At 43.0% G+C, this 13,517-nt stretch overlaps 1 protein-coding gene across 6 annotated transcripts in view; it reads right to left on the bottom strand.

Moving 5' to 3' along the window:
* The window catches only part of ptpn3 (protein tyrosine phosphatase non-receptor type 3), a 92,811-nt gene that overhangs the window by 26,180 nt on the left and 53,114 nt on the right, over nt 1-13,517 (bottom strand). For all 6 annotated transcript variants that reach the window (XM_061915652.1, XM_061915650.1, XM_061915649.1 and 3 more), the window contains 2 exons: nt 13,421-13,482; nt 13,203-13,349 (listed from right to left, as the gene is read on the bottom strand). In XM_061915652.1, the coding sequence (XP_061771636.1) occupies nt 13,203-13,349; nt 13,421-13,482 (209 nt within the window). The remainder of the gene's footprint in view (nt 1-13,202; nt 13,350-13,420; nt 13,483-13,517) is intronic.

Genomic DNA, 13,517 nt, shown 5'->3' with positions numbered 1-13,517 from the left:
CAACTGTTACTATACTGCCTTTTATGCCATTTTTATTTAGAAATATTATTTTTTTCTTCATTACGATTGAACATTTACCTCAGTGCATTTCATTTGTTAACAAGATGTCACATTTTCGGCACAGATTGTGGATTTTATTTCTTTACAGTTGCTTAGAGCAGAAGAGGCATGAAGGGTTTTTTAATAAAGGGGGGTGATGCATTAAACCCAGTTTTGAGGGATGCTTCTCCAAGAGTTTTGTGGTTGGGGTGGTGGGGGTAACTTGTATGTTTTTATTTTCTTTGCATCAGTCAAACTTATTATTTTTTGAGTTCTGCCACAGATTTGCATTTTTGTGTACTGTATACTGTATTTGATACTTGCATTTTGCTATGACCCAACCTAATATAAAAGCGACATCCGGTGGGTGTGGTATTAGGTTTACTCATTTTAACTGTAAAGGGCTTAACAACCCTATAAAACGAACTAAGTAATATTATTTCACTATCTTCGTCATTTGGGCGCCCTTGTCGTCTTTCTGCTGGAGACTCATTTTAAACCTGTTGAACACCTGAAATGGAGGAGAGGATGATTTTTCATACTTTTTCGGAAAAATCAAGGGGTGCTGCGATTCTGCTACATAAATATGTTCCTTTGTAAACGGGGTGCTGCTATTCTGCTACATAAATATGTTCCTTTGTTAACTTAAACAGTATTTCTGATCCTAATGTGAGGTTTATAGTCGTTACTGGTCAGATTTCCAACATTCCAGTAGCCCTCGTAAATGTTTATTGGGTGGACTTTAACTGTTGGCTCGAACCCCAGCTTGACCGTTCATCACCCAAAACTTGTCCACCATCAAAGTCTGCCAAGATAATCCAGTCTTTTAGGGAAGAACATACGGTCTCAGATGTGTGGCGCTTTTTGAATCGCTCTAAAAGGCAATATTCATTGTTCTCTCGCTTCCATAAGACTTTTACCCATATTGATTACCGTATTTCCTTGAATTGCCGCCGGGGCGCTAATTAATTTAAAACCTCTTCTCACTCCTGCGTTTACCAAAGGCATGCGGTAAAAGTAAGCACGCGCTAATTATTTTAGATTAAATTAGATTAGATTAGATTAGATAGTACTTTATTCATTCCGTCAGGAGAGTTCCTTCAGGAAAATTACAATTTTAATACCTCTTCTCACTCCGGCACTTACCAAAGGCATGCAGTAAAAATTTGAGTGTGATGTAAGGATACCATCATGAAAAGCACATTTAATTAAAAAAACGTTATTATTATTTTCAGCACCGAAGGCTTGGAATAACCTACAATCGAATAGTCAACTTAAAACCCTTTTTACATTAAATGAGTTTAAAGCTTCCGTGAAAGGATTGCAGTCTACCTTGTCTGTATGCACATGTGTCATATGAGCAAGTTTTAATGTTGTAAATGTGATGTTTTATGTTTTGTAACCTTGCTGCTGCCCTCTTGGCCAGGTCTCCCTTGGAAAAGAGATCTTTGATCTCAATGGGATTTTATCTGGTTAAATAAAGGCTAAATAAAAAATAAATGAAAAATGGTCTTACTTTTACTTATAAATGAAATCCATGCCAGCTCCTTCTGATCAAAAGCATCGATAACTTGTTTATAGAAGTCTTCCTTATCTTTCTTCAGTTTTAAAAGTCTCTCTGTCTCGATGGAGATCTTCCTTTATTACCTCCTGCCTCGATTGAAAGTCCAGTTTAGAAAACTACTATCAGACCGCTGCTATCAGTTAGCTCGGGTGCGGGCGACGACAGAATATTCCTCGGAGAACTCCCCCTTCTGTTCTGCTCTGTGGGTGATCTCTTTATCCCACTGCTGCCAACATGAAGTGTTATTGTATAAATAATACACTGGGTATTTAGGACTGGAACACATTTTATTTCAGCCCGGTTGTTTACATAGCCAGCATAGGTCCGTCATATCCGTCCCAGCACAATACACGTCACTCATTTCACTTATTCTGCAGCAGAGTAGTCGCAAGAAGGATCACTAGCGCCCTCTACCACCAGGAGGCAGGAGTCATTTAATGACTCATATTTAACACATGCAGCTGCAGTATTGTGACGGTCTCAAGCCGTTGTCTTGCGGGTTCCCAGGACAACCAAGGAAGGACATGGTTTGACTTAGTTTATTTTTCAATAAAACCTCAGTCCAGGTCGCTCGTTCTCTCCGCTCACTCGCCGCCATCTTGGGCAGGGCTCCAGCGTGCCCTGCCTGTCCGTCGGACCGTCGGCTCCACAAGTATATTAATAAAACATAGCTGCTTACTGTTCTTTTTACCATACCGGTATTCAATAGCTTGGACCTTAAATCCTACTGAATAGCTTTTAATCTTCTTCCCTTTATGCGATTTCAAATTACCGGTATTGAAATTAGCCTCCTCCATTTTGAAAATGATGACAGGGGAAGTGTCACTCGTGACGTCACAAGTTTGACCCGGCGGTAATACTAAGCATGCGCTAATTATTTTGCGAAGCGAGTTTGACCCGGCAGTAATTCCAGGCAGGCGCTGACTATTTGCCCGGCGGCGAATTCAAGGAAATACAGTACTTTTTAGTTGACAACAAATTACATTCATCTTTACGTATATGCAAATAAGACCCAACTGTCATCTCTGATCATGCTACAATTTCAATGGTTGTACAGTTTAAAAACGACATATGCACCGTGGCGTCTTAATACACGATTACTTTTAAATGAGGACTTTGTGGATTTCTTTGTACACTTGAACAAGACCCCCGGGGTGTCGGCCTCTGTACTGTGAAGGGTGCAGAAAGCATACATTAGGGGGGGAGATAATCTCCCATACAAATTATGAGAAAAAAACTCAAGAAGAATAAATTGACTCGATTGACACAACGCATATCCTTGCCAAACAACTTGTTTTCTATCTTCCCAAATCCATACATATATAATGAAAGGCTCTCTCTACACAGCTTGATGTTCTTACGACAGACCGTGCTACTGAACAAATGCTCCGTTCAAGATCCCAGTTGTTTGAACAAGGCAATAAAGCTAGCAAACGACTAGCCCATCAACTACGTCAGATATCAGCATCTCAATATATTTCGCAGATTCAAAAAGGTTCTAGTATAACCATTGATGATATTTATATTAATAATATATTCAATAATTTCTATGCGTCCCTTCCCTCATCTGCTCAATGTTTTACTCCTGAATAACTTTTTTACCCCTCAGTTGATCAGTCTGCTGCGGTAATATTAGAGAGACATGTTACTGTTGAGGAATTGAATGTTGCAGCGTCATCATTAAAAATGGTAAATCCCCTTGACCAGATGCATATCCTCCTCAAATGTTTCAAAAAATGTTGGCACAATGTTATTGGACATATACAATGAATTGTTTAAATCCGACCGCCTTACGCAAACAATGAACCGAGCTTCAATATCTCTCCTCTTGAAAAAACCCAAAGATCCTTCATCATGCACCTTGTATCGTTCTATTAGATTTTTGAATGTGGACTTTAAACTATTATCCAAATTGCTGGCTTTACATCTGGACAGTATTCTTCCTTCTGTTGCTAATGCAGATTAAACTGGGTTCATTCGGAGGAAGCACTTGTTTTCGAATAATAAATGTGTTTTCAATATATTATACAGTGTCTCCTTTTACACTGAAGTGGCTATGGATGCTGAAAAGACCGAGTGGAGTGGAATTATCTATTGTATGTCCTGAAGAGATTTGGCATTGGCAAAAGTTTTATTTAATGTATTAAACTCCTATTTTCATCCCCTGAAGCCTAGATCAGGACAAAAAATATTATATCCAAATATTTTAGTCTCTATCGCTCTTCACGGCAAGGTTGTCCTCTGAGCCATTGCTTTTTTTGTCCTCTGTCGATAGGCCTTCATACAAATCTGCTTATCATGGGCATATGTAGAAACAATGTGCAGGTGAAAGGCCTCTCTCTACGGGGATGACCACCTTCTGTATGTCTCAGGCCGCTCCGTTTCGTTCCTGGCTACCTTGTGTACCCTTCAAGCATTGGGACATTTGTCTGGTTACAAACTAAACTTGGGTAAAAGTGAAATATTGTCTATAAATTCTGCTGCTAAGAAATACCCTTTGCACAATTTTCCCTTTAAAATTGCCTCGCAAAATTTCACACATACTGTTATAAATTCCCTTTGTCAGTGATGAAGATAGAAGATAAAGTCCTTATTTAATATGTTAATTGTTGAATATAATTGACTATTATTGTTGACGTAACAAGCTATTAATATAGTGTGTGTAGAAGTGTGTGTGTATTTGAGAGTGCACTTAGCTGCTGCTGCTAAAAGTTACATAAAGAAGTTGAAACGTAAAAACGGTGTCCTTATTCCCTTACCGGAGTACGCTCACGGATGAAGAGTCCCAGCACAACAACAACAACAACAACATCATAACATCCATATGGTTCTTTAATACATACATTTGCAGATCTTTATACAACTACCCATCCATCCATCCATCCATTTTCTACCATTTGTCCACTTCGGGGTCGCGCGGGATGCTGGAGCCTATTTCAGATGCATTCGGGCAGAAAGCTGGGTACACCCTGGACAAGTCGCCACCTCATCGCAGGGCCAACACAGATATACAAACATTCACACTCACATTCACACACTAGGGCCAAATTAGTGTTTCTTAAGTGTTTAGTGTTAAAACAATGCCTTTGGGATAGGAAGAAGCCGGAGTACCTGGAGGAAACCCACGGCAGTCAAGGAGAGAACATGAAACTCCACACAGAAAGACCCCAAGCAGAGCTTGAGCCCAGGACCTTCGTATTGAACCCAAAACCACCGTGCTGCCCTGTCCAGAATCTAGGGATGCTTTAACTGCTGGTCCCTACTTAACTTATCCAGAGTGAATTGTGTCAACTCTATAAAAATGAATATACTTCCGTGATTTTGTAATCTGTTCCAGTGCATACAACGTTTTCACCCCTTAGTCCATCTTTCGTAAATTGTATATATACTGTATATATGCAAATATACAAACCCCGTTTCCATGAGTTGGGAAATTGTTAGATGTAAATATAAATGGAATACAATGATTTGCAAATCATTTTCAACCCATATTCAGTTGAATATGCTACAAAGACAACATATTTGATGTTCAAACTGATAAACATTTTTTTTTTTTCAAAAATAATCATTAACTTTAGAATTGGGGAAAGGTGGCAATAAATACTGATAAAGTTGAGGAATGCTCATCAAACACTTATTTGGAACATCCCACAGGTGTGCAGGCTAATTGAGAACAGGTGGTGCCATGATTGGTTATAAAAACAGCTTCCCAAAAAATACTCAGTCTTTCACAAGAAAGAATGGGGCGAGGTACACGCCTTTGTCCACAACTGCGTGAGCAAATAGTCAAACATTTTAAGAACAACGTTTCTCAAAGTGCAATTGCAAGAAATGTAGGGATTTCAACATCTACGGTCCATAATATCATCAAAAGGCTAAGAGAATCTGGAGAAATCACTCCACGTAAGCGGCATTGCCGGAAACCAACATTGAATGACCATGACCTTCGATCCCTCAGACGGCACTGTATCAAAAACCGACATCAATCTCTAAAGAATATCACCACATGGGCTCAGGAACACTTCAGAAAACCACCGTCACTAAATAGAGTTGGTCTTTACATCTGTAAGTGCAAGTTAAAGCTCTACTATGCAAAGCGAAAGCCATTTATCAACAACATCCAGAAACGCCACCGGCTTCTCTGAGCCCGAGATCATCTAAGATGGACTCATGCAAAGTGGAAAAGTGTTCTGTGGTCTGACGAGTCCACACTTCAAATTGTTTTTGGAAACTGTGTCCTGAACAAAGAGGAAAAGAACCATTGATTGTTTTAGGCCCAAAGTTGAAAAGCCAGCATCTGTGATGGTATGGGGGTGCATTAGTGCCCAAGGCATGGTAACTTACACATCTGTGAAGGCACCATAAATGCTGAAAGGTACATACAGGTTTTGGAGTAACATGTGTTGCCATCTAAGGAACGTTATCATGGACGCCCCTGCTTATTTCAACAAGACAATGCCAAGCCATGTGTTACAACAGCGTGGCTTCATTGTAAAAGAGTCCGGGTACTAGACTGGCCTGCCTGTAGTCCAGACCTGTCTCCCATTGAAAACGTGTGGTTGGAGCTAGCGCGTGTATAATATAGCCAAGAGTCATGGATGCATTGGAATTCTGGGTAATTCTTATGTTGCGTTTATAATGTGTTACAGAGCCAATGTTCTCCAGAAATGTGTTTGTTATTCTTGTTTGGTTAGGGTTCACAGAGTGTGGCGCATATTAGTAAGATTGTTAAAATTGTTTTATATCACAACCATTAGTGTGATCTGTATGGCTGTGGAACAAGACCCCTGGTTTACACACAATAAAAGCAAAAAAACCTCCTCCGCCATTTTGAATGTGACGGTAGGGGAAGTGTCACTCTTGACGTCACAAATTTAACCCGGCGGTAAAAGTAAGCATGCGCTAATAAATTTGGTGAGCAAGTTTTACCCGACATTAATTCAAGGCAGGCGCATATTAAATGCATGGGGGCTATTCAAGGAAATACGGTAGGTTGAAAAATATTTGCAAATCATTGTATTCTGTTTATATTTACTCCTAACACAATTTCCCAACTCAAATGGAAACGGGGTTTGTATATATTTTTCTTTACTTAGGAAATATACTGAGGAAATATTCAAATTTTTTGAGAAAGGATTTTTGAGTTTTCTTAAGCTGTATGCCATAATCAGCAATATTAAAATAATAAAAGGCTTGCAATATTTCAGTTGATGTATAATGAATCCAGAATGTATGGCATTTTCATGTTTTTAGTTGCATTATGGAAAATAAAGGACTTTACCACAATATTCTAATTTATATATATATATATATATATATATATATATATATATATATATATATATATATATATATATATGCAAATATATATATGCATATATCCATCCATCCTTTTTTCAATTGCTCCCGCGGTAGGGGACATGCACCTACCATGAAAATTTCAGACCCCTCCATGACTTCTAAGTGGGTGAACTTGCAAAATAGCAGGGTGTTCAAATAAGTATTTTATTCAATGTATGTATATATATATACATATATATATATATACATATATATATATATATGTACATATATATATATATGCATCCATCCATTTTCTACCGCTCATTCCGTTTTTTGGGGATCTGGTGCCTATCTCAGCTACAGTCGCCACCTCATCACAGGGCCAACACAGATATACAACATTCACACTCACATTCACACACTAGGGCCAATTTAGTCTTGCCAATCAACCTATCCCCAGGTGCATGTTTTTGGAAGTGGGAGGAAGCCGGAGTACCCGGACATGCTAACTCCACACAGAAAGATCCCGAGCCCGGGATTGAACCCAGGACTACTCAGGACCTTCGTATTGTGAGGCAATCCGCACTAACCCCTCTACCACCGTGCTGCCCTATATGCATATATATATATATATATCTATATATATATATATATATATATATACATATATATATATATATATATATATATAGATATATATATATATATATATATATATATACATATATATATATATATATATATATATATATATATATGCATACATAAATATGCATACACATATGCTTATACCGTACTTCCTTGAATTGCCGCAGGGCATTTAGTATGCGCCTGCCTCGAATTACTGTACTGCCGGGTCAAACTCGCTTCCCAAAATAATTAGCGCATGCTTAGTATTACCGCCTGGTCAAACTCGTGACGTCACGAGTTACACTTCCCCTGTCATCATTTTCAATATGGAGGAGGTTGATTTCAATACCGGTAATTTGAAATTGCATAAAGGGAAGAAGATTAAGAGCTATTCAGCAGGATTTAAGGTCCAAGCTTACATCACACTCAAATTTTTACTGCATACTTTTGGCAAGTGCCGGAGTGAGAAGAGGTTTTAAAATAATTAGCGCCTGCTTTATTTTACCGCATGCCTGTGGTAAGCGCAGGAGTGAGAAGAGGTTTTGAATTCATTAGCGCCCCAGCGGCAATTCAAGGAAATACGGTATATGCATATATGTGCATATGCATATATATATACATATATATATCTCCTCTCTGAGCTGCAACCTTATCGTGGTAGAGGAGTTTGCGTGTCCCAATGATCCTAGGAGCTATGTTGCCCGGGGGCATAAAGCTCCCTGTTAGGGTCTCCCAAGGCAAACAGATTCTAGGTGAGGGATCAGACAAAGAGCAGCTCGAAGACCTTTATGAAGAAGAAAAATCATGGACCCAGATTTCCCTCGCCCGGACGCGGGTCACCGGGGCCCCCCTCTGGAGCCAGGCCCGGAGGTGGGGCACGATGGCGAGCGCCTGGTGGCCGGGCCTGTTCCCATGGGGCCCGGCCGGGCACAGCCCGAAGAGGCAACGTGGGTCACCCCTCCAATGGGCTCACCACCCATAGCAGGGGCCATAGAGGTCGGGTGCAATGCGAGCTGGGCGTCAGCCGAATGCAGGGCACTTGGCGGTCCGATCCTCGGCTACAGAAGCTAGCTCTTGGGACGTGGAACGTCACGTCACTGGGGGGGAAAGAGCCTGAGCTAGTGCGCAAAGTCGAGAAATTCCGGCTGGATATAGTCGGACTCACTTCGACGCACAGCAAGGGCTCTGGAACCACTTCTCTCGAGAGGGATTGGACCCTCTTCCACTCTGGCGTTGCCGGCAGTGAGAGGCGACGGGCTGGGGTGGCAATTCTTGTTTCCCCCCGGCTCAAAGCCTGTACGTTGGAGTTCAACCCGGTGGACGAAAGGGTAGCCTCCCTCCGCCTTCGGGTGGGGGGACGGGTCCTGACTGTTGTTTGTGCTTATGTTCAGAGTACCCACCCTTTTTGGGAACACTCGAGGGAGTACTGGAAAGTGCTCCCCCGGGTGATTCCCTTGTCCTACTGGGAGACTTCAACGCTCACGTTGGCAACGACAGTGAAACCTGGAGAGGCGTGATTGGGAAGAATGGCCGCCCGGATCTGAACCCGAGTGGTGTTTTGTTATTGGACTTTTGTGCTCGTCACAGTTTGTCTATAACAAACACCATGTTCAAACATAAGGGTGTCCATATGTGCACTTGGCACCAATACACCCTAGGCCGCAGTTCCATGATCGACTTTGTAGTTGTGTCATCGGATTTGCGGCCTCATGTTTTGGACACTCGGGTGAAGAGAGGGGCAGAGCTTTCTACCGATCACCACCTGGTGGTGAGTTGGCTGCGATGGTGGGGGAGGATGCCGGACAGACCTGGGAGGCCCAAACGCATTGTGAGGGTCTGCTGGGAACGTCTGGCAGAGTCTCCTGTCAGACAAAGTTTCAATTCCCACCTCCGGAAGAACTTTGAACATGTCACGAGGGAGGTGCTGGACATTGAGTCCGAGTGGACCATGTTCCGCACCTCTATTGTCGAGGCGGCAGATCGGAGCTGTGGCCGCAAGGTAGTTGGTGCCTGTCGGGGCGGCAATCCTAAAATCCCTTGGTGGACACCATCAGTGAGGGATGCCGTCAAGCTGAAGAAGGAGTCCTATCGGGTCCTTTTGGCTCATAGGACTCCGGAGGCAGTGGAAAGGTACCGACAGGCCAAGCGGTGTGCAGCTTCAGCGGTCGCGGAGGCAAAAACTCGGACATGGGAGGAGTTCGGGGAAGCCATGGAAAACGACTTCCGGACGGCTTCGAAGCGATTTTGGACCACCGCCCGCCGCCTCAGGAAGGGGAAGCAGTGCACTATCAACACCGTGTATGGTGCGGATGGTGTTCTGCTGACCTCAACTGCGGATGTTGTGGATAGGTGGAAGGAATACTTCGAAGACCTCTTCAATCCCACCAACACGTCTTCCTATGAGGAAGCAGTGCCTGGGGAATTTGTGGTGGACTCTCCTATTTCTGGGGCTGAGGTCGCTGAGGTAGTTAAAAAGCTCCTCGGTGGCAAGGCCCCAGGGGTGGACGAGATCCGCCCGGAGTTCCTTAAGGCTCTGGATGCTGTGGGGCTGTCTTGGTTGACAAGACTTTGCAGCATCGCGTGGACATCGGGGGCGGTACCTCTGGATTGGCAGACCGGGGTGGTGGTTCCTTTCTTTAAGAAGGGGGACCGGAGGGTGTGTTCCAACTATCGTGGGATCACACTCCTCAGCCTTCCCGGTAAGGTTTTATTCAGGTGTACTGGAGAGGAGGCTACGTCGGATAGTCGAACCTCGGATTCAGGAGGAACAGTGTGGTTTTCGTCCTGGTCGTGGAACTGTGGACCAGCTCTATACTCGGCAGGGTTCTTGAGGGTGCATGGGAGTTTGCCCAACCAGTCTACATGTGCTTTGTGGACTTGGAGAAGGCATTCGACCGTGTCCCTCGGGAAGTCCTGTGGGGAGTGCTCAGAGAGTATGGGGTATCGGACTGTCTTATTGTGGCGGTCCGTTCCCTGTACGATCAGTGCCAGAGCTTGGTCCGCATTGCCGGCAGTAAGTCGAACACATTTCCAGTGAGGGTTGGACTCCGCCAAGGCTGTCCTTTGTCACCGATTCTGTTCATAACTTTTATGGACAGAATTTCTAGGCGCAGTCAAGGCGTTGAGGTGTTCCGGTTTGGTAACCGCAGGATTAGGTCTCTGCTTTTTGCAGATGATGTGGTCCTGATGGCTTCATCTGACCGGGATCTTCAGCTCTCGCTGGATCGGTTCGCAGCAGAGTGTGAAGCGACCGGAATGAGAATCAGCACCTCCAAGTCCGAGTCCATGGTTCTCACCCGGAAAAGGGTGGAATGCCATCCCTGGGTTGGGGAGGAGACCCTGCCCCAAGTGGAGGAGTTCAAGTACCTAGGAGTCTTGTTCACGAGTGAGGGAAGAGTGGATCGTGAGATCGACAGGCGGATCGGTGCAGCGTCTTCAGTAATGCGGACGTTGTACCGATCCGTTGTGGTGAAGAAGGAGCTGAGACGGAAGGCAAAGCTCTCAATTTACCGGTCGATCTACGTTCCCATCCTCACCTACGGTCATGAGCTTTGGGTCATGACCGAAATGATAAGATCACGGGTACAAGCGGCCGAAATGAGTTTCCTCCGCCGTGTGGCGGGGCTCTCCCTTAGAGATAGGGTGAGAAGCTCTGCCATCCGGGAGGGACTCAAAGTAAAGCCGCTGCTCCTTCACATTGAGAGGAGCCAGATGAGGTGGTTCGGGCATCTGGTCAGGATGCCACCCGAACGCCTCCCTAGGGAGGTGTTTAGGGCACGTCCAACCGGTAGGAGGCCACGGGGAAGACCCAGGACACGTTGGGAAGACTATGTCTCCCGGCTGGCCTGGGAACGCCTCGGGATCCCCCGGGAAGAGCTAGACGAAGTGGCTGGGGAGAGGGAAGTCTGGGTTTCCCTGCTTAGGCTGTTGCCCCCGCGACCCGGCCTCGGATAAGCGGAAGATGATGGATGGATGGATGGATATACATATATATATACACACACACACTCACATAAATAAATGATAAATGGGTTGTACTTGTATAGCGCTTTTCTACCTTCAAGGTACTCAAAGCGCTTTGACACTACTTCCACATTTACCCATTCACACACACATTCACACACTGATGGAGGGAGCTGCCATGCAAGGCGCCAACCAGCACCCATCAGGAGCAAGGGTGAAGTGTCTTGCTCAGGACACAACGGACGTGACGAGGTTGGTTCTAGGTGGGATTTGAACCAGTGACCCTCGGGTTGCGCACGGCCACTCTCCCACTGCGCCACGCCGTCCCTATCAGTGTGTTACTGTGTGCATTAATGAGTGAATGTGGAAAGAAGGTAGAAAACATGTACATAAACATACACATATACATATATACACATCTATGCAAATATACAAACACATACATACATACGTGTAAATGTATATATATATATATATATATATATATACACATTTATATATGCACTTATATATACATATTAAATGTACACATATATACATACAAACACATATACTACGCTAAAGGCAATCTAATGGAGATCAATAAAAGCTGAGCTGCCTAAACAAACATCTTAGCCTTGTGTTATAGGCAATTTTCCCTCCAATTTTTCATATGCGTGAGCAAATGCAAAAACTCCTTGAGCATTCAGTGCGCACATGACCATACCAATGCTCTGTTCATTAAATTAAAAACATTAAAACTGCACGATCTTGTTGACCTCAATACTACTATTGTGGCTTTCAAAGCTCATAGCCACATGCTGCCTGGATGTTTACAAGTGAGATTTAAACCCAGAGAGAATCCCTATGACCTCAGAGGTTCAGCTTTCTTTCAGAAAGCAAAAATAAGAACAAGCTTAAAAAGTAGATGTGTTTCTGTTAGAGGAGTTCAACTGTGGAACAGCTTGGATGATTCCTTAAAATGTTCCAGTTCCATTCAGACATTTAAAAAACACTTTAAGACCAATGTCTTGAAAAAATATATCACTCTTGAATTAACATTGTAGTTAATACTATGATTAATGTTAATTAAAAATTAAACATGAGATATAAATAATAATAGAAGTACAATTGTTTGTATATATTGTATATATAATTAGTGCAAAGGTCTATATGTACACAGGGATATTTCACATGCCTGTACTGTGTATAAAATTGAACTACGTTCATGTTGTTTATGATGTTGTTTATAATGTTGTTTATAATGTGTATTTATAATATGTTGTGCAAAGGACTTTTTATAACTTTCGGAAGTTTATTTTGTACTTGAATTTGTTTATAGGGTTAGGCGCAATAAGTGTTTAACTTCAGCCTAAACCCTTTCGGTCTGTAACATTTTTCATTTTCAATCTATGAATGTACAACTTTTTATTTTCAATCTATGAATGTACAACTGTTTTTTTTTTTTGCTTTGTTGACCATTGACCGGAGAACAATAAACTTGACTAACTTGACATGTGAGTGACGGCAGACGTTATGCGTTTATCTTTTTATTCGATTTTGTGCGCGGCCGAGATTTGACGTGCTCAGAGGACGCGTGAGCAGTGTGCAATTGCACAGGCGCGTACTTTAGAGGGAACGTTGGTTATAGGTATCCTTTCCAATTAATGATTACATTTTTTACAAATATGCCAAGTGCCTGTGAAGACCTTTGTTGTACAGAAATAGTTGGAAGTTTGCATACCCGCCCTTTCTCTGTCAGAGTTGTAAGCATGACGATGGTGTGCGACTGTTGCTCCCAAACAGTCTGCCAAAAGTCACTGCAGGTATGTGGCAATGGACCCTGAGCTGCAATGTAACGCAAACACACACCAGACACCGGAGGCACCACCTAAGAAACAAACACACACACACACATTTATTATTCAGTGTACGTGCAAAATGGGCTACTCTAATGCGCACCGTGATGTGGCTGGCGTTAATGTAGTCCTCTCGGCCCTCAAGAGTGACTCTGGTGGCGTCATCTGCGAGCAGAGTGAGACATCAGTACTACATCAGC

The sequence above is a fragment of the Nerophis ophidion genome, linkage group LG11, assembly GCF_033978795.1.
Source record: "Nerophis ophidion isolate RoL-2023_Sa linkage group LG11, RoL_Noph_v1.0, whole genome shotgun sequence".
In the NCBI taxonomy this organism is placed as follows: Eukaryota; Metazoa; Chordata; class Actinopteri; order Syngnathiformes; family Syngnathidae; genus Nerophis; species Nerophis ophidion.
This window is presented reverse-complemented; position numbering and strand designations above follow the sequence as displayed.